Below are 19,865 nucleotides of genomic sequence, written 5' to 3'. Positions count from 1 at the left end.
GGTTGGACTTGGTGATCTGATAGGTCTTTTCCAACCTGCTGATTCTATGATTCTATGAAATGAGTAGTTCTTTCTCCTTCATGTGTTCCAGCCCCACATCAGACCCACATGAGGCTCTGAGTTCTGCTGTGGCTGGGCTGGGATTGGATTTGTCTTGCTTTGTCGTGGCCAGGGCTCCCTCAGCTCTCCTGCCTCAGTAATTTATATGCCATTGTGTGACTCTGACAGAAACCTCCTATCAGATAATTGCTTCCCTTTGTTTATTTGTAATCCTTTAAAATCTCCTTTCTGATACTAATTACCTATCTGGGACCTTATCCGGGCAGCAGGTGGGTTTCTGCCTGGCCCCCAGCTCAGGGCTGTGGAAGGGCAGGAGGGGTTGGGAGAGCCCTGGGACCTGCAGGGGCTGGGGATGCCTCAGATGCCACCGAAGGAGAGCTTGATGATGCTGAGTTTGCCTTCCCCCAAGCAGCTAGTGGCTTCGCTGGCCTCGTCCTCTCAGCACGGGCTCCGTTTCTGCCACGCACGCACATCTCCACGTGTCACCGACACTGAGCTGCACGGCTGTGGGTCTGAGTCCCCTGGGAATAGCGCAGGGATTCCAATTAATGCTTCTAATAAATCTGCAGAATTAGGTGTCCCATCTGCACTTGTGCATCCTTTTCTTCCTCCTCCACTGAGATAATTACATCAGACAGCTCTTAAAATAGGTGCTTTTTCTCTTACAGGGGTTCTGTGAAGGCAGCACGAGGGGTTGCATCCAGCCTGGGCTGAAGCACTTCGGGATGTCTGGGTCCTGGGAATGCTGCTGAGCGCCAGGGGCCCTTCCAAACCCCTTGACTCCAGGAGAGGTGAGATCTTCTGTGAGAGTGCCCCTCACTCCCTGTCCCTGCCCTGTAGGGTGAGTGCATGAGTGCTTGGCTTCTGTTTCTTCTCAGTAGGGCTGGGAAGGTGGGTGGCTTCCAGATGTTTGCAGGCAGAGAGAGGATGAAAGTCCCAAGGAATAGAATCATAGAATAACCAGGTTGGAAGAGACCCACTGGATCATCGAGTCCAACCATTCCCATCAATCACTAACCCATGTCCCTCAGCACCTCATCCACCCGTCCCTTAAACCCCTCCAGGGAAGGTGACTCGACCCCCTCCCTGGGCAGCCTCTGCCAGTGCCCAGTGACCTTTTCTGTGAAAAATAGCAGCCATGTGTGGTGTTCCCTGCTCCTTCAAGGCGGCTGCAGCTCCCACCACCCCTGCCAAAGCCACTGGTGTGACTGGGGATGCACTTCCCTGGTTGGAAGTACAGTAGAGGGGCAGGTAGAGGCACAGGGCAGACCCACTTCTACAAAGTAGTTTCCCCTCACCTCTTGCCTTTGCCAGCTGCTTGGCTCCCCGTAGCAGAAACCGTGGCATCGCTCTCCTCGAGCCCTCCTGTGGCTCCCCGAGCGTGATTTGAGGTGGGGAGAGGCTAATGTTTTCCACACACAATTCCTGAGCTCGGTAAATGCCTTGGCTTGCCCTTCAGATTCTGTCACCAGACTGCAGTGCCTGGATCCCTCCTGTCTGGCTCTAATTAATAGTGTGTGATAATTTGTCTCCAGTTGAGTTGGAGTTGAACGCTGAATGGGTCCTTGCCCCCTCTGAAAGGCTGGGTTTCACGTTGATGATGACAGAACGGAGTATTGCTTATATAAGTGCAATGATCTTGCGCTGCCTGGAGCTCTGGATTTTCTCAGTATGTGACAAATGTGAGGCATTTAAAAAAATTATCCGCTATATTATACACTATTTTCTAGAACTTGGATCTCTGTGGGCTGCCTAGAAATCCATTAGCAAGAAATGTAAAGATGCTTAAAGGCATTTACCCAGATCAGCTGCCTTTAGGTAGTCAAGGATCTTTTATGTGATTACCTTAAAAGCTAACGAGCTGCTGCAAAACATTTATAATACAGAGATCCTGAAGCAAAGAGCACATCTGACAGACAAATGAAGCTGTTAGAAACAAATGCATTGTTCTGCTTGCTTTTATTTTCAGACAAACAACGCAGAAGGTAAAAGGAGTTAATACACAGAGTATTTTCCTGACGGTGTAGGGCTGGGCAGCTTTGTTAATGAAATTTATGGGGAAGCTTTACGTGAACTTCTATTTTCGCTGCGATTTCTGCCACTTAGCAGGGAGGAGATGGTGCAGGGAGGAGACGGCGCTGTCGGCAGCGGGCTGGGAAGGAGCTGGCTGCCAACCGAGCGTGGCCCTCCTGGGAAGCAGTGTCTGAGCCCCGGGATCAGCCAGGGGCAGCGGATCGTCTGAGCCACGCTAACTCAGCCTCTTTGCTGCGCAGGATATTTCCTTAATGCCAGCTAGATTTGAGCTGCATTGCTGTTGCCTGCCCTGCTCTGACTCCAGCATCATCGCAGCCAAACCCCATCCTGGAGCCTGTTTTTGTGACATGCCCAAACCAGCACAAAATCGCACAAATCCCTTGTTTTCCATTGTAAGAAAATCCTTTCAAGTGTGGAAGAGGAAGGAGAGGTGCAAAAGCCTCTGTGAGGTTTCTACCTGCTCCTTCTGTCTTCAAGGGCAGCTCTTGCAGCTGCAGAGCGAGGCCCGCGTCCTCCTGGCTCCTTTGTCCTTTAGCGTAACAAGTCATTTGTCAGCAAAAGAAACAAAGTTTTGTTTTTTAGCCCAGATCTGGCTGTCCTCCCACTGAGACTTTCAACTCTTTATCTCAGGAATTGATGGTTTCGGATTCTGATCCTTTTTCCTTGGTGTTTGTATTGATTTTTTTTTTTTTTTTTCCTTTTCCAGGAGGGTTATTTTCGCCGTGGTTTCAAAAACTGTCTCTCTGTCTCCACTTACAGCAGGTAATAGCTCAGCTTGGGGCATCACACCTTTTCTGGGCCGTGCTGGCCCCAGGTCTTTGCAGAAGTTTGCAAGGCAATCTGGAGCTTGGATAACCAGGCGTCTTTACTTTCCCACTCTTATCACTCTGGGCTCATCCCGTGGCTGTGGGAAAGCTCAGGAGTGGGGTAAGGGAAGCAGTCTGAGTGCTGGATGTGAGGGACAGAGGTAAGCAGGACGTATTCCTCTTCTCTCTCCTATAGAAACCGGCTCCTTGTTCTGGTGGTGGTGCTCGAGATGGTTTCTGGCTTGTTCTGCTGTGCCAGCATCCCTCTAGCCTAGAGGGTGATTCTCTTCATGCCCGCTCGGCCATGCCACAGCCCAGTTTTGGGCTTTGAGGTCCGCGTGTGGTCACCAGGTCTGCCTGGGAATGAATAAATCCAATAGTCTCAAGAGGCTGCTCCGTTTCCTTCACCCCAGCGATCGTGTTTAGTCATCCGGTCTTGCTAAAGAAAAATTCATGAGATCATTTCCCCCAAACAACACGATCCTTCAAAATCGTAATTAAAATACCTCTGGCTGTTTATAATATGAAGCTTTTATAAGTGCTTGGAATAATATATCAGATAAATGGAAAAGCTTTGTGCTCAATTAGCATAACATGCTCTTCTTTTTGTGAAACGTATCTCTAACATCAAATCCTCTGTATATGTTGAAAATACTCTTCCCTGTTTCGATGCCATGGATGCGCATCCCTCCCGGAGGTCTCTCGGCGGTGAATGGAATTATCCCAGGGGTCTGTATCGATTTGCTTCATGACATTAATACCTTCCATTGTCCCAGCAGCAAGATCCTGTGCATGAATACTAAATGGGAGGCTGATGTGCCCCAGAGGCTGCTAAGCGCGATCCCATATATTACACCACGCGAGTCGTGTGTCATATTAGAGCAATCTAGTTTTAAAGGGCATCTTTCAAGCACAAACTAGCTTTTTCCCACACTTGAGTGATCACACAAATAACTGTGATTAAAGGTCAAGTGCCTGGGTTTTTCTATTTTACTCCTTAAAAATTTAGATGCGAAAGAAAACCTGGAAGTTAACATAGCATGAAATTGTTATGCAGTTATGAGCCTTTAGCGACAACTAAATATCACTTTGCTTCCTGGGTGGCTTGAAAAATCTCCCATAATAATGGGTCACTTCTGGTTTCCACTTGAGGAAGATCATAAATAAACCCTGTCTTTTGCTTCCCTGCCCTGTAATGTGATGGAGGGAGAATTTTAATCATGTGAGCTTGTGATCCTCATCACCAGGGCTCTACCCTGAGCTTACCGGGAGCTCCTGGGATTCAGGTGGGAGCATCAGGCAGGCTGGAAGCACTGGCAGCAAAGCATCAGCCCAAGATCAGCTTTCCCAGCTGGAAAAAAGAGCCCTGATAAGATCACAGGCTGCCCAGGGAGGTGGTAGAGTCCCCATCTCTGGAAGGATTTAAATGACTGGTAGATGATGCGCTCAAGGATGATTCAGTAGTGGACAAGTATTGTTGGAGTCGATGATCTCAAAGATCTTTTCCAACCGAGCGATTCTATGATTCTATAAATGGACAGGATTTTCTAGCCAGTCAAGTTACTATAGTGAAAAGGTAGTGGCTGTGTTTCCAGAGGGGCTGAGAGATGGAGGGAGAGGTGGGAACAGCCTCCAGGTTCAGGCATCCAGCTGGGCTGTCTGCATCCCATCATGGGTCTCTCCAGGCCGTGGCTATGGTGGCAGCTGAATGGTGTTTTTGGGGTCTGGGCTGGGATATGGAGGGGGTCAGTGCTTTGGGGTGGGAGGGAAGTGCTGGAAGCTGCTGGTTTTGAGTGATCCAGTGAGAGGTGTATTCCCCCCATGGCAAAGGGTTGGAATTGGATGGCCTTTAGGGTCCCTTCCAAACCATACTGTGATTCCTGATCCCACAGGGACTTTGACATATGGTTAAATGTATTCACATGGGTTGTCTTATTGACTTCAGGAAGAGAGCATTTGGAAGCTGGGGCACAAGGCAAATGAACTGCAATCACCATATCTAATTAATCTTATTATGCAGTGTGCAAATTGGAGTCTGATTGGCAGCAGGTGTCGGTAGGAGCTCTGCTCCAGTAAACTTCTGCATGTGGGAGGCGATGCAGCATCCAGACTTCAGTGCCCAGCACCGAAAGGTGTTAAATTATAGGCACAGGCTCTTCTCCTGCAGCCCTCAGCTCTGTGTGCTCCCTCACCTCCCTAAACAGGGATCTAAAAGCAAGGATGAGGGCTACGGGAGCCCCTCGGTGGGGATTTGGGGCTGTGTCTAGGGTGTGACCTGTGATCTCATTGCCGTAGCCACAGGTGCTGTGTGTGGGGTGCTATAGCCCAGCCTGGCTGCATTAGATGGAGACTCAGTATTTGTATTCCAGGCTTGCGATGTTTTACATTTGACAGCACATAATTACAGCGAAGGGAACATCCCACAGGCAGCAGCGTTGCTACACAAGCAAGCTTTGGCGTCGCGGTGTCAGCCGTCAGGTGGGAACCTGTGGGCTGTTTCAGCCTGACTAAAAATCGCAGCGACCTGCAACACCTACAATTAGCCATCATCAAAGCTCGCCGAGTTCCTCCCCCATGAGAGGAGGCTGGGGGCTCGGCGTCACGCGAGTTGCTTCCCCCAGACCTGGCAGCCTCCCTGCAGCCTCTTCACTCTGTGCTTTCACCCGGTGGAGGTCAGGCACGATCCAGATGAAGAAAGCCCTTCCCTGTGCTGTAGAATCGTTTGGATGGGAAGGGACCTTAAAGCCCATCCAGTTCCAACCCCTCTGCCATGGACAGGGACATTGAGGAGGCCATGGAGATGATGCAAGTGCTGGAGCACCTCCCATCCAAGGACAGGCTGAGGGAGTTGGGGTTGTTCAGCCTGGAGAAGAGAAGGCTGCGGGGAGATCTTAGAGCAGCTTCCAGGACTAAAAGGGGCTCCGGGAAAGCTGGGGAGGGGCTCTTGATCAGGGAGGGCAGGGACAGGATGAGGAGGAATAGTTTTCAGCTGCAAGAGGGGAGATTGAGATGAGATCTTAGGAAGAAATGTTTTGCTGTGAGGGTGGGGAGGCCCTGGCCCAGGTTGCCCAGAGCAGGGGTGGCTGCCCCATCCCTGGAGGGGTTCAAGGCCAGGTTGGATGGGGCTTGGAGCCCCTGATCCAGTGGGAGGTGTCCCTGCCCGTGGCAGGGGTTTGGAAATGGTTTTAAGGTCCCTTCCCACCCAAACCATTCCATGATTCTATGACCAACAACAGTTGCGGGTGCCCCAGTGATCCCTTGGCTTCCGTAGAGAGGCTAGCCATGGAATCGCTAGGTTGGAGAAGACCTCTTAGATTGTTGAGCTGGACACAGCGGCTGAGAGAGCTGGGGGTGTTTAGCCTGGAGAAGAGGAGGCTGAGGGGAGACCTCATTGCTCTCTCCAACTCCCTGAAAGGAGGTTGTGGAGAGGAGGGAGCTGGGCTCTTCTCCCAAGGGACAGGGGACAGGACGAGAGGGAATGGCCTCAAGCTCCACCAGGGGAGGTTCAGGCTGGACATTAGGATGAAATTTTTCACGGAAAGTGTCATCGGGCACTGGCAGAGGCTGCCCAGGGAGGGGGTTGAGTCACCTTCCCTGGAGGGGTTTAAGGGGCGGGTGGACGAGGTGCTGAGGGCCATGGGTTAGTGATTGATGGGGATGGTTGGACTCGATGATCCGGTGGGTCTTTTCCAACCTGGTGACTCTGTGATTCTACGAGTCCACCCACCCTCCCCCAGCCGGCAGTGCCCACCCCGAGGCGCCCCGGCCGGAGGGGAATCACTCGGCTTCAGAGTGAACGGAGCCGCTGGGCCCGCCCCTCGTGGCGGATTGGCCGAGCGGCCCGGCGGCCTCTCCCCGGCGCCGGCGATTGGCGGAGCGGGGCCGGGCCGGGCGGCGGCGGCCGGAGCGGCGGCGGCTCGGGGCTCGGGGCTGGCGGCGATCGGCGGGGCCGGCGGAGCCATGGCGACCGCGGGCGGCGGCGGCGGCTTCCCCGGGGCGCTGCTGCCGCCGCTGCTGCTGCTGCTGCCGGTGCTGCTGCCGGTGCTGCTGCCGGTGCTGCCCCGCGCCGCCGCCGAGCAGGGTGAGCCCCTACCCCGGGATGCGGGGACCGGGGAGGGATGCGCCGCGCGGCACCGGGAGAGGCTGGAGCGGCGCAACGGGTCCCGGACCGGCCGCATCGCTCCCGGACCGGCGTGTTTTCGGCTCTACCGGCGGGGCGGGACCCGTAACCGGCGGGTCGGGTCTTGTACTAGCGGTTGCGCTCCCGTACGGGCGGATCGGGTCCCGTACCGGCATCTTCTCTCCCGTACCGGCGTGTTCTCTCTCCGTACCGGTGGATCAGGTCCCGTACCGGCGTGTTCTCTCCCGTACAGACGGATTAGGTCCCGTACCGGCATCTTCTCTCCCGTACAGACGGATCGGGTCCCATACCGGCATCTTCTGTACCCTACCGGGATGTTCTCTCCCGTACCGGCATCTTCTCTCCCGTACCGGTGGATCAGGTCCCGTACCGGCATCTTCTCTCCCGTACAGACGGATCAGGTCCCATACCGGCATCTTCTGTCCCCTACCGGGATGTTCTCTCCCGTACCAGCATCTTCTCTCCCCTACTGGGGTGTTCTCTCCCGTACCGGCGTGTTCTCTCCCGTACCAGCGGATCGTGTCCCATACTGGCATCTTCTCTCCCGTACCGGCGTGTTCTCTCCCGTACGGACGGATCAGGTCCCATACCGGCATCTTCTCTCCTGTACCAGGGTATTCTCTCCCGTACCGGCGGATCAGGTCTTGTATTACCAGCTCCGCTCCCGTACCGGTGTGTTCGGTCCCATAGTGGTGGACTGGGTCTTGTACTGGCAGCTCCGCTCCTGTGCTAGCAGATCGGGTCCCGTACGGGCTGATCCGGACCCGTATCAGTGTGTTTGCTCTCGTATCGGTGTGTTTGCTCCCGTAGTGGCTGATCGGGTCCCATACAGGCAGCTCAGCTCTCATACCGGCTGATCAGGTCTTATATTGGTAGCTCTGCTCCCATACCCACAGGCTGGACCCATTAAGGGCATGGCTGGTCCCATACGGGCTGATTGAGTCCTTTACAGGCTCATTGAGTCCCGTATGGGTGGGTCGGGTCTCATACCAGCTGATCGAGTCTTATATTGGCAGCTCTGCTCCCATACCCGTAGGTCGCTTCTGTTACGGGCTGATTGGGTCCCATACGGGCTAATCAGGTCCCATATGGGCTGATTGGGTCTTGTATGGGCTGATCAGGTCTTGTACTGGCAGCTCTGCTCCCGTACCTGTGGGTCGGTTCCGTTATGAGCCTGTTCTCTCCCGTACCAGCCGATTGAGTCCCATACTGGCAGGTTGGTTCTTGTACCAGTGGCTCTGCTCTAGGTGAGTTCTCCATTCCTTTCTCTCCTGGTGCTGCTGTCTCTGGGGCAGCAGAGACCCTCAGGAGGAGTGTGACAGGGCTCCGTGGGCCCTCATGGGGTGGCTGGGTCAGTCCTGAGGCGAGGGGACTCCAGCATCCTGATCCCCGTGATTGCTTGGAGGGACGAACTCCTGTGGTGCCCGGTGCCCACATGGTGCTGCCAGTACTGGGTACCGGGCACTGGGCTGGCCAGCGGGAGCCTGGCCGTGCTGGGGGTGATGGTTTGGTTTCCCCATCCCTGCACCGGGGAAAGCGTCCTGGTTTGTGAAGGGATCGGCCAAGGATGTGTCCTGGGGTGGTGAAGCTGAGAAGAGACAACTTGCCGGTTCAGGGTTGCCTCCGCTCGCTGCCTGTGGAAGGATGGCGAGGCTGTGGATTTTGGGAGAATCCCTCTTCCTTGTCAAAGAGGGAGTGAGCTGTGTTGTGGAAAAGGGACGTGGTCTTTTAAGGCAAGGCTTGTTTCAAACAGTGCTGTTCCGTTCCCGGAGATACTGATGCTACAGGCGTGGTTGCAGCATTGGCTGGTGGTGTTGGAGGGGTTGTCCTGCAGGGAAGGACCGCAGCCTTCCTTGGGACATTGTCCTTGTTAGGTTAGGGTGCTAATTGTGGAACTATGAGGTCTGCTGTGGGTGTGCAGCCTGGAACTCTGCAGCGGGAGTCTTGCTTTGTACCACGCTCTGTGCTCACATGACGCCCAGTGGAGGCACAATGGGAGCTGCTCCCCATGCTCTGGGACCTGAGCCACCATCCAGGTGGGCGCGTGGCACGGTGCTGAGCTCAGTTTGCTTCCTAATGTGCTGTCTTCCCTGCAGTTGTCCTGCTGGACTCGAAGGAATCGCAAGCAGAACTGGGCTGGACCTCACACCCATCGAACGGGGTAAGTGTGGAGGTGGGACTGTCCCGCTGCCTCTTGGTGCTGGGCAGTACTTGAAGACCAAACGTGAAGCTGGTGGATGGGTTTGGCAGCCATGGGGTCTCCTTGAGCTCTGGCATGTGGGCAGCTGTGTTGATCAGCACTGGGGATCCAGGGGAGTGGAGCAAGAAGTGAAGTACTGGTTCTGTGAGCTGTAGGACCAACGTGGAACGCCTCATCCAAATGAATTTTACGCTCCTGTACGAAGTAAATGAACACCAGGTGGTAAAGGCTTTGTGTTGTAGTTTACAGGGACTGGTGCAGCTCTTGGAAGAGGGCTGTGGTTGGACTGGGACCATCAGGAGCTCTGTATCTCGTAGGGCTTCCTTGATTGGGTCCTTGCTTTGCTGCCAGCATCAGTACATAGCTGCTTTCAGAAGAATACGTTAGCAGAATTGTATTTCTTGCTGCTTTGGGTTCATTTTCGAGAATGGAAACAAAGTGTTCAGAAGGAATATTGATAGATCCTGGAGTCATCTGCTTTGCCCAGCTGTTGTCTGCAGAAGAAACTCTGTTTTGGGTACATTTGGCAATCTTGCATAAATTTACCCCCAGAAAGAATTGCTTTGGGAAGCTGCCAGGTCATCCTTGAGGCTGCGTGGGTTGAATCATCATTTCACTAATCAGAATCTCTGCTGGTAATTTTGGGGAAATACCGTTCCACTTGCAGTCAGAGCATTTGTCCTGTTCCAGCTAAAACTTCTCCTGATGCAGAAGCTGCTTCACGAGGATATTTGTCCTGGCATGATGGTGTGACTGGTGTCACATCTCCTTAGGCATCTTAGGCTCTGGGGAGACTTTAGAGCAGCTTCTAGTGCTGAAAGGGGCTCCAGGGAAGCTGGGGAGGGGCTCTTGGTCAGGGAGGGCAGGGATGGGACAAAGGGGAACAGTTTTCAGCTGCAAGAGGGGAGATTGGGATGAGATTTTAGGCAGAAATGTTTTGCTGTGAGGGTGGGGAGGCCCTGGCCCAGGTTGCCCAGAGCAGGGGTGGCTGCCCCATCCCTGGAGGGGTTCAAGGCCAGGTTGGATGGGGCTTGGAGCCCCTGATCCAGTGGGAGGTGTCCCTGCCCGTGGCAGGGGTGGGACTGGATGGGCTTTGAGGTCCCTTCCCACCCAAACCATTCTGTAAGCCTGTGATTCTCTGATCTTTGACTTCTCTGGGTATGCTACGTGGTAACGCTGTCCAGACGCACCTTCCCAGGGATGGAATATCCGAGGGGGTGTGGGAGAGAAAGGCTCTGGCTTCTCAGCAGATATGTCTGGTTTCATACTAGACTTCATTTCAGAAGGTCTGATGCCAACACCTTCTTTCTGGTTGCATCTCCCTGTTTACACCTCTGCAGAAGGCTCAGTGGTCCAGCAGCACCACGGTGCTACCACAGCTCTGCAGCTCGTGGTTTTGGTGGGCTAAGGGCTGTCAGTGGAGAGGCTGTGGTGGTGAGATTTATACTGACCCGTGTGTTCTTGCTCATGGCAGCTCTTGAGCTGTTACAGCCCTTTGTGTCCTTTCCTCAGTGGGAAGAAATCAGCGGCGTGGATGAGAATTACAAGCCGATACGCACGTACCAGGTCTGCAATGTCATGGAGCCAAACCAGAACAATTGGCTGCAGACGGGCTGGATTGCCCGGCGCGATGGCCAGAGGATCTTCATCGAGCTCAAGTTCACCCTGCGGGACTGCAACAGCATCCCTGGTGTGACGGGCACCTGCAAGGAGACTTTCAACCTCTACTACGTCGAGTCCGACTCCGACCTGGGCCATCGCGTCCGCGAGAGCAAGCACACCAAGATCGACACCATCGCTGCCGACGAGAGCTTCACGCAGGGGGACCTGGGGGAGCGGAAGATGAAGCTGAACACCGAGCTGAGGGAGATCGGGCACCTGAGCAAGAGAGGCTTCCATTTGGGCTTCCAGGATGTAGGCGCCTGCGTGGCGCTGGTCTCCGTGCGGGTCTATTACAAGAAGTGCCTCGCCACCGTGCAGAACCTGGCCGTGTTTCCCGACACGGTGGCGGAGGCGGCCTTTGCGACTTTGGTGGAAGTGAAGGGCGCTTGCGTGGCTCACGCCGAAGTGGATGTGGATAATCCCCCCCGGATGCACTGCAGCGCGGAGGGCGAGTGGCTGGTCCCCATCGGGAAGTGCACGTGCGGTCCCGGCTTTGAGGAGAAGGATGGAGGTTGCAGAGGTAAAAGCGGCCGTCGGTGTCCTCTGGCAGCTCTTGTCTGTGTCTGTCCGGGTTGCTGCCAGACTGCTCCAGTCTGCCTGGAGTCTGAGCACACTGGAATTCCCTTTTGTCAGCAATATGTGTGTTTTAGTTGATTGCAGCTCCCCAGCTAACAGCCAGACCTTAATTTGAAGGGTGGCAGTTGGGTGAATGGGACGCGTTGCCAGTGGCCTCTCTGCAGCCCAGAGCTGGCTGGGCAGATGCACCAAAGCTCTGAGTACAGTGAGCTGATTCCCACAGCTTCATCCGTAACTATAAAATCACTCTGGAACATTAATAGCCCCATTGTCATGCTCTAGACGCAACTTAATCTGGTGACTTTATGACTTGCAAGGTTATGTTTAATGACAGCTGTAAAAACAGATATAGCCTCTGCCTTAATGGGTATCCCTCTAACGAACCTGGTGTTGTGACTACTTTGATCTCGCTTTCAAAGCGAGAGCCAGGCATGGGATCAATGCTGAGAGTGTGGGATACGGGCTGCCGTGCTCCTCCTCTTGGAGTGTGGGAGCCTCGGGAAGGAGAGAGATGCCAGGCTGAAGCCTCCTTGCAGGCGTCTTCCCACTTTGGACTGTGGTCCCAGCACGGTGTGGTCTCAGCTGCCTCTGCATGGAGCTGGGTGCCAGCTCAAGTCCTGGGTGAGCGGAGGCTGCTCTGCTGGTGTGCATCTCCCACCCCAGGAATGACTGTTCCTCTCTCCATCAGCACCCAGGGACTTTTCTTCTCCAGAAGGTGTAATTTGCTATCGATTATTACCTGGCAGTACGTGCGGTGGCCCGTTAGCAAAGCTCCTCGGGGCAGAGGAGAGCTCAGACCACCGGCTGGGGTGTGTGCGAGATGTTTCTTCAGTCAGATATGCCTGAAGAGACCTTTTACTACCTGCACCTGGTGTCCCAGACCTTGACCCTCTGGTGTTTCACCTGGTAGAAAATGGATTGTGAGAAAAACAGCTAAAAAAGTCCCCAAGAGGTGGAGTTCTCGTGTTTAAGGTCCATGGTGCAGAAGGAGAGTGAGCTTTTCCTGAGGAACCAGGAGCTTCAAGAGCTACTTGGGGCTTTGCAGATTTGAATGATGATCCGGTGGGTCTCTTCCAACCTGGTGATTCTATGATTCTATGAATTGTGCCAATGGTGCCACCACCTTCTGGGTGGTGAGAAGGTTTTCCAAATGCTCCAGGTAGGGGCTATTCGCTGGGTGCCCTCCTTAAGAAGGACCTTATTAAAGCGATCGAATTGAAATCTCAGCGCTGTTCATTGCTTCAGTGGCTGCGTGGCAGCTCGCCATGCTTTCCCCATCTGTTTGGAGTGGGAATTTACATAGCGAGTCCCAGAAGGCTTTTGCTAATGTTTCAGGTTTCTCTGTGTTGAGTTTAAATAATTCATATTCTCTAAGGAAAAATATTTGAAGTAATTTAATGGACATAATTAAGTTTTTCCCCCTTCTCCCAGAAAGCAGGTCATTAGTCTCTCTCTGCGGAGCAGCGTCTGATGTCTGGTCAAATATCAGAAAAGAGTTTTTTAAGGGTTGAAAGTTTGTTTTTTTTTAGCTTAGCACGGAGTGAATAACTTGAAAAGATTTCTGATGAAAGCATCCCAGGCTGTGGAAATTCTTCCACAAGGACAAAAAGCCTTGAGCTGGAGGCAGGTAAATACGGTGGGAGATTGGGGCTGTTGCCCTATTGACACCAAGAGGGGTCTGAGAAAACCGGGGAGCAATTGCCGAGGGTGTGAAGTTTAACAAGGGCAAGTGATGTGTTTTGAGTCTTGGACACGACGTGGATGAACATAGAGGCTGGAGAGTGAGAGGCTGGAGAGCAGTCCTGCGGAAGGAGATCTGGGGTGGTTCTTGGGGCCAAGCATGTGGGTCTAAATCAAAAGGAAATGGGGCAGCAGAAGAGAAGTTTCCGCAGGCTGTTTCGTGGCTGGGTGCTGCCTTCATTGTCATGTTCGGTTGCTGGACACACGGTGCTGTCCTCTACTGGGACTGGCCAGGGCCAGGGTCCTTGCTTGCCAGGCATAAGGACCAGTGGAGGCTGTAGCCACCAGCTCATCTGGCACCATAGAATCATAGAATCATGGAATCACCAGGTTGGAAGAGACCCACTGGATCATCGAGTCCGACCATTCCCATCAATCACTAACCCATGTCCCTCAGCACCTCATCCACCCATCCCTTAAACCCCTCCAGGGAAGGGGACTCAACTGCCTTCGCAGCCGTTGTGCCCTTGGCTGGGTTGGTGCCCGCAGGTGGGTGGTGCTGGTCTCTTTGCTCAAAAATATGGGTTAGTAGTGGACAGGTATGGTTGCTCTTAATGATCTCTAAGGTCTTTTTCAACCGAATGATTCTATGTCTCTGACTCTACGGTGTTGGCTGTGGTGCGACCGCGAGGCGTGGGAGGCGTGGGCTTCTCTGCAGGAAGAGTGAGCTTTGTTTCTGCTGAACTGGTGAAGCTGTTGGAACTAAATCACAACACTGGGAGCCCTGTAACTGTGATTTAAGTGCTGAAATCATCGCTGAGAGAACATTTGTATCCTCACAGTGAATTTAGGAGAGATGAAAGAAAGACTAATAGGCTTTACGGCATTGCTAATTACTGCTGTGAGAAAGCCAAGACTTTTTACTGTTCATCTTTCTGTCTCGCACCCCTTCCCTGAAGAAGCCCCCATGTTCAGTTTTGGGCCCCTCACTACGGGAAGGACATTGAGATGCTGGAGTGTGAGAAGTTTAGAGCCTTATGAAGAGTGGCTGAGGGAGCTGAGGTTGTTTAGTCTGGAGAGAAGGAGACTGAGGGGAGACCTCATCACCCAAAAGGAGGTTGTAGCGAGGTGGGGTCTGGTCTCTTCTCCCTGTTAGCCAGTGACAGGACAAGGGAGAACAGCCTCAAGATGTGCCAGGGGTGATTCAGGTTGTATGTGAGGAGGAATTTCTTTACTGAAAGGGTTGTCAAGCATTGGAAGAGGCTGCCCACCCAGGGAAGTGGTTGAGTCACCGTCCTTGGAGGTGTTTAAAAGATAAGTAGACGTCATACTTGGGGACATGGTCTAGTGGTGGACTTAGCAGGGCTGGATTGATGGTTGGACTTGATGATCTTAAAGGTCTTTTCTAACTGAAACCATTCTGTAATTCTCTGTACCTGGGTTCCATGGGTCAGCACCTTTCCGATGAATCATTTCAGTGCTGGTTGAAGTAGAGCCGTCTCTAGGGTGAAACCGAGCAGCTTTAGCATCTGTTTAACATCCACTCTCAAATAAGAGGAGAGGTTCTGTCGCTGTAAATACATTTAGGCTGCATTTCTTGACTAACGTACATCTATAGCTGGTCTACGCTTACTCTCATTTTAAAACCTATTCCCAGCAGATGCATAGCAGGCGAGCCAGGAGTCCTCTTGCACTGTGGATGATCACCCGTCCATCCTTATTTTATTTTCAGTAGGTTTCTCAGCGCTGATGCCTTTTTACCCTTAATTCTACCAGGCGTGAATCGTAGCCTCTTCACGCCATTTACTTTGTGGTGCATTGCAATAGCTTTTGTGTAAATGAAGCTGTGATGTGGCGGATCTGCCTGACATTTGCTGTAAAGTTGTCTCTTTCTGCTTCATCTTTTTTTTTTTCCCATCCAATCCCTCGTAATATCTGCAAGGAGAATTTCAACAAAGCCCAAGGTTAATATTTACCAGCCAGATTTGCTGCAAATGAGACAACTTCAACCAGACGTTGAATTAATATGATGGAGACCAGTTTCCAAAAATAGCCGTCAGCCACTCTTCTTTGACAGAAACGTAAATTTGGGCTGTAGCAAAGTTTCCTTTCTGGGGACTGGAGGCAAATGTTCCTAGGGAGCCTCTCCCAGGAGATGATGTCCCTGCCCGTGGCAGGGGGGCTGGAACTGGGTGGGCTTTGAAGTCCCTTCCCAACCCAACAATTCCGTGATTCTATAAAAGGCACGCGTCAAGGCTAATTAGAAGAAAACGGTCTTTGTTAATAGTGACTGCCAGTGATACAACATGTAATCCACGCTCAACACAGGCAAGAAATATCTTCTCTGATCCACTGTGGGATTTGTCAGTGGCCTGCTAAAAGCTGGAGGACACCAGACTGTGAGTCCTCTCCGCTTATCAGGCTGGGGTGCACTATTAATGGCTATAATTGCCTGATGAATCTACCACTGCGTGCAGTATAATTATCCTTTATGGCAGCTTATAGTTGTTTCTCTTAATGAGGAGACAAGATTTGTGACAGCACAGCCTGGATTCTGATGTGACCCTTGGTTTGTTGCTGTTCTCCCAACCCCTTTTCAGCCCCCCCTGTAATTACTTATGGAATTGTGCCTGTGCAAAGGCAGCGGGGCTGCTCCCTTCTCTTCTGCCTGGGGTTCTTGGCTGCTGGGATCAGCTCTGCTGGGTGTTTATCCTCCTTTCCAAGCCCTCCAGCGATGACTTTGCTGCCTGCCCGGGGAAGCCTGCCCTAGCACCTCGCTCTCCACGTGTCTAACCCCAATTGCCCTCGCAGTCATTTAAGCTTATAACTCCTTGTCCTAGTGCCAGGGAGCAGCAAGGACACTTCTCTCAGAGCAGATTGTCTTGCTGCAGATACCTTGAGAAAGTCGGTATTATCTTACCTGTGCTTGGCTTCTTGAATAGCAGGGGAACAAGCGGATAAGCTAAAGCTTTGAGATCATCCTGCCTGTTTTGAGTAGAAGGTTTGTGGACAAAACCACAGCTGCTTCAGCAGAGAAGCCTGTGCCTGCGCGTTCTGGGTTGAGATTCTGCTTTGGGAGCTGGTGATGTGCAAGCTGAGGGTCCTGGGGGGGCCCAGGGAGTGGGAAGCTCCTGCCTGAGCAGCCCCCTCCTACCTGCCCCACGCTGCCTGGCTGAGCTGGTGCCTCCCAGCAGCGACTGTGCCTTTTCTCCTGCCAGCAAATTGCAGAAATCGACTTGAAAAAAAAGGGAAAAAGAGTCCCAGAGCGGTGGCCTGGCCCTGAGAGCCCCTGACACCATCTTTCTCTCAATGACAGCGAGCTGTGAGCGAGGCTCACGTCCTTGGAAGTCTCAAGGGCTGCGTGGCTGCCTTGCACATCAGCAGCTCTCTGCTGTGAGGGGCCAGCGGGCAGCGATGCTCGTGCTGCAGCTACGTCTCACTGGGGATGTGTAGAAGCGGTTTCTGGGTGTGGGCAAAGGCTGTGATTCCCCTGGGCTGGAAACATGATGCTTTGGACCAACCTGAGCCCCTCGTGCTGTTCTGGGAATCGGACACTTCGTTTGCCTGGTAGTAGAGAAGTAGGAAGGAAAGCATCTGAGCTGGAGACTTCCTGAGCAGGCTGTCTCCTTCTGGAAGATGATGATTTCGGAGGTCAAGTGTGTGTGTGTGTGCTCTGCATGGCTCCTGCTGAGTCCAAGTGTGTGACAGGAGTGGGAAGTGGTACTGGGAAGATGCTTTCCTGGGCGTTGCGCGTGTCCCATCAAGACATCGTGTCATTACAGCATCCTTAGGCAGAAAATAAGTAGTTTGAGTGGAAGTTAGAGAAATCTAGGATAATAAATTGCAATGTTTTGTCATTTAGTGCAAAGATACCTCTCAAAGCCTGAGGTCTGCTTTTCCGTTTAAATACAAAAAAGATGGATCCAAATGTACAGCGCTTGGGGCTTTTGATTTGTTTCATCTTTTACACATTAGCTTATGAACCTGTATGTGCTTCTGGAGCTTATTTTATCTTCTGACTGATGCTTGAGTATTATGCATAATCAGTTTATTTTTCCTCCTGGGATTCTATAAGTTGCGCAAAGCGCCAGGTTTTGCTTTCATCACTGATGCGGCCACCGGCACCCGGCACAGACGCTGCGCTTGTGTGCAGGTTTAGCAGCGCTCGGCACGACTGGGTGGTAGCAAGATGGGAAACGGGGGCTACGCATCAGGTTGGGGCAGGGGGAGTAAATTTTTGCCTGTTGCCTCCCATATCAGGGCAGGCTGAGAGAATTGGGGTTGTTCAGCCTGGAGAAGGCTCCAGGGAGACCTTAGAGCAGCTTCCAGGACTAAAAGGGGCTCCGGGAAAGCTGGGGAGGGGCTCTTGATAAGGGAGGGCAGGGATGGGATGAAGGGGAAGGGTTGTCAGCTGAAAGAGGGAAGATGGAGATGAGAATTTAGGAAGAAATGTTTTGCTGTGAGGGTGGGGAGGCCCTGGAACAGGTTGCCCAGAGCAGGGGTGGCTGCCCCATCCCTGGAGGGGTTCAAGGCCAGGTTGGATGGGGCTTGGAGCCCCTGATCCAGTGGGAGGTGTCCCTGCCTATGGCAGAGGGTTGGACCAGATGACCTGTAAAGGTCCCTTCCAGCCCAAACCATTCTATGATTCATTTCTGAATTACAGCTTGGCTTTCCTCCTCCTGGCTCTTGTGTTCTGGCTGGAGCACCTTTGTGACCTGTGCAAAGTGACAACTTGAAGGCCTAGAGAGCTTTGTGCTGAATGAACTCGGAGTATCCGCCTCCTCCCGCCTCTGTGGTCGCTGTAACGCCGTATGGTAGATGCTGCTTTCCATCCGTCATGCGTACGAAACACCCATGTTAAATATGCTTTCTCTTCAGCCTCTTTTTGAAGTAATGATCAAGCCCAGAGATATTTATTCTTCGGGATTGCATATTATATCGCTGTTTTACAGTGCGTCTGAAATAATTATAGCTGTGGAAATTGTGGCAGAGCCAGGCACAAATTACTCTATGACACTTAATTTTAGAGCAAACTACTCAGAAAATTATGGGCATCACAATTTGTTTGTGGAATCCTTGTCAGGCTTAAGGTTATCAATACCTGGCTGCTCGATGGACACGCTGCTTATTTGGTTAGAATACAGCAGCAAGCGTATCTTGCCCATGGCTAAAGGGGGTTTGTGTGAGATAAAGCACTTGGCAGGAGCGCAGCGCGCTGGAGATGCAGGTCAGTCAGTCCTTCGGAGGGAATCATGTGGTGGATGCATTAGGGAGCTGGAAGAGACAACACTAAATTGCAGTTGGCTCGCTGGATGTGCCCGCTTCAGTGTGTCCTTGAGGACCAATCCTGCATAAAATAGCAGTGGGGTTCTGTTCAGCGCTGCCGTAGTGCTGAATTCTGGCATTCTTTTAGATATTTCAAGACCATCTTGCTAAGTATTCCTGGGTACTTCATTTCGCCTGGACTGAATCACTGAATTTAATTTCAGCTATTAAGAGCTCATTGTTGGAGACACAAAGATCTCGCCTCTGGACATAGGTTTTCATTTCAGTGCTCTTCAAATTATTTAACAAGGGCAAAAATTATAGAGTAGTGTTGTCCTAGAGGTTTCAGAGATGCTGGGAACATGTTGGACTGTAGGCTGCTGAGAAGTGTTATTGAAAAACTGTTATTAAAATAAAAACGCTTGCAGAAAACAAGCTGCCTTTGAATTCTCTTGACTGGCGCAGCCTGAAATACCCATCCTGGCAGGGCAAGGTGTAAGAGGAGGTGGGACCTGATCCGGTTGTTCCTATTGATTGCTCCCTCATGCTGACTTTGTCCCCCTTGTACAGGCACGGGGATTGGACACGATTTCTCTCCCTCCCTCTCAGTGGGGCTCTGTAACGGCGTCGCTTTCTGCCTGCAAAATATTGATTGCAGTCGTTGCAATAAGACAAGACGAGATTGCAAACCCAGCATGTGAGGGGAGGAGAGGAGGCTCTCCATTACCTGAGGACAACTGTTGACAAGGCTCTTTCACCAGCTCAGTGCACCACTGGGACTTCGTTCCGTTGGTGTGTTTTGCACAAGGTGCCCTGTCTGGTTTCAGGGAGCTTGTCCGTGTCCGTGGGTGCTGCTGGCATCCATCCCTCTGGGATGCCTGCTCTGAAGCTGAGCTTTCTGTCCCTCAGTGCTACAGGCTAGGAGAAGTCTGGCTGGAAAGCTGCCTGGAGGAGAAGGACCTGGGGGTGTTGGTTGAGAGTGACTGAACATGAGCCAGCAGTGGCCCAGGTGGCCAAGAAGGCCAATGGCATCTTGGCTTGGATCAGAAACGGTGTGACCAGCAGGGCCAGGGAGGTTCTTCTCCCTCTGTACTCGGCACTGGAGAGACCGCTCCTTGAATCCTGTGTTCAGTTCTGGCCCCTCACCACAAGAAGGATGTTGAGGCTCTGGAGCGAGTCCAGAGAAGAGCAACGAAGCTGGTGAGGGGGCTGGAGAACAAGAGGAGCGTCTGAGAGAGCTGGGGGTGTTTAGCCTGGAGAAGAGGAGGCTGAGGGGAGACCTCATTGCTCTCTGCAACTCCCTGAAAGGAGGTTGTGGAGGGGAGGGAGCTGGGCTCTTCTCCCAAGGGACAGGGGACAGGACGAGAGGGAATGGCCTCAAGCTCCACCAGGGGAGGTTCAGGCTGAACATTAGGAAAAACGTATTTACTGAAAGAGTGGT

At 52.5% G+C, this 19,865-nt stretch overlaps 1 protein-coding gene and 1 long non-coding RNA gene across 2 annotated transcripts in view; both read left to right on the top strand.

Annotated features, from left to right (window-relative positions):
- Nucleotides 1-752: 752 nt before the first annotated feature.
- On the top strand, nucleotides 753-4,023 carry LOC138730327 (uncharacterized). The gene is made up of 3 exons (XR_011339009.1): nucleotides 753-851; nucleotides 2,801-2,856; nucleotides 3,097-4,023. It is a non-coding gene; the product is annotated as an uncharacterized lncRNA (long non-coding RNA).
- Nucleotides 4,024-6,860: 2,837 nt separating this feature from the next.
- Nucleotides 6,861-19,865, top strand: part of EPHA10 (EPH receptor A10) — a 46,771-nt gene continuing 33,766 nt past the window's right edge. Inside the window, exons 1-3 of the mRNA XM_069875335.1 lie at nucleotides 6,861-6,981; nucleotides 9,138-9,202; nucleotides 10,754-11,423. Of these exons, the coding sequence (XP_069731436.1) occupies nucleotides 6,861-6,981; nucleotides 9,138-9,202; nucleotides 10,754-11,423 (856 nt within the window). The remainder of the gene's footprint in view (nucleotides 6,982-9,137; nucleotides 9,203-10,753; nucleotides 11,424-19,865) is intronic.

Source organism: Phaenicophaeus curvirostris, chromosome 23 (genome assembly GCF_032191515.1).
Source record: "Phaenicophaeus curvirostris isolate KB17595 chromosome 23, BPBGC_Pcur_1.0, whole genome shotgun sequence".
NCBI classification, from domain to species: Eukaryota; Metazoa; Chordata; class Aves; order Cuculiformes; family Cuculidae; genus Phaenicophaeus; species Phaenicophaeus curvirostris.
The sequence above is the reverse complement of the archived record's forward strand: the minus strand, read 5'-3'. Positions and strand labels throughout refer to the sequence as shown.